General features: G+C 47.5%; 1 protein-coding gene across 1 annotated transcript in view; it reads left to right on the forward strand.

Moving 5' to 3' along the window:
* Positions 1-102: 102 nt before the first annotated feature.
* The window catches only part of RPL6 (ribosomal protein L6), a 3,878-nt gene continuing 3,744 nt past the window's right edge, over positions 103-236 (forward strand). Inside the window, exon 1 of the mRNA XM_005876213.2 lies at positions 103-229. Coding sequence (XP_005876275.1) covers positions 125-229 — 105 coding nt within the window. The 5' untranslated portion in view covers positions 103-124. The remainder of the gene's footprint in view (positions 230-236) is intronic.

A 236-nucleotide genomic window follows, 5' to 3' on the forward strand; every position in this document is an offset into this window, starting at 1 on the left:
GGGATGGAAAGGATGTTACCGCCACTTGGAGGGGGCGAGCTTGTCTGGGAATCCCCTTGGACAGTTAGGATACTGCCTTGTTAGGGGATAATTGTACCTTTTAAAAAATATCACTTAATGGTAGATGGCGGGTGAAAAGAAAACCGAGAAGCCGGATGCTAAGGAGAAGAAGCCTGATAGTAAGGAGAAGAAGCCTGACACTAAGGAGAAGAAACCTGAAGCCAAGAAGAAGGCCG

This window comes from Myotis brandtii, unplaced genomic scaffold (assembly GCF_000412655.1).
Source record: "Myotis brandtii unplaced genomic scaffold, ASM41265v1 scaffold482, whole genome shotgun sequence".
Taxonomy (NCBI): Eukaryota; Metazoa; Chordata; class Mammalia; order Chiroptera; family Vespertilionidae; genus Myotis; species Myotis brandtii.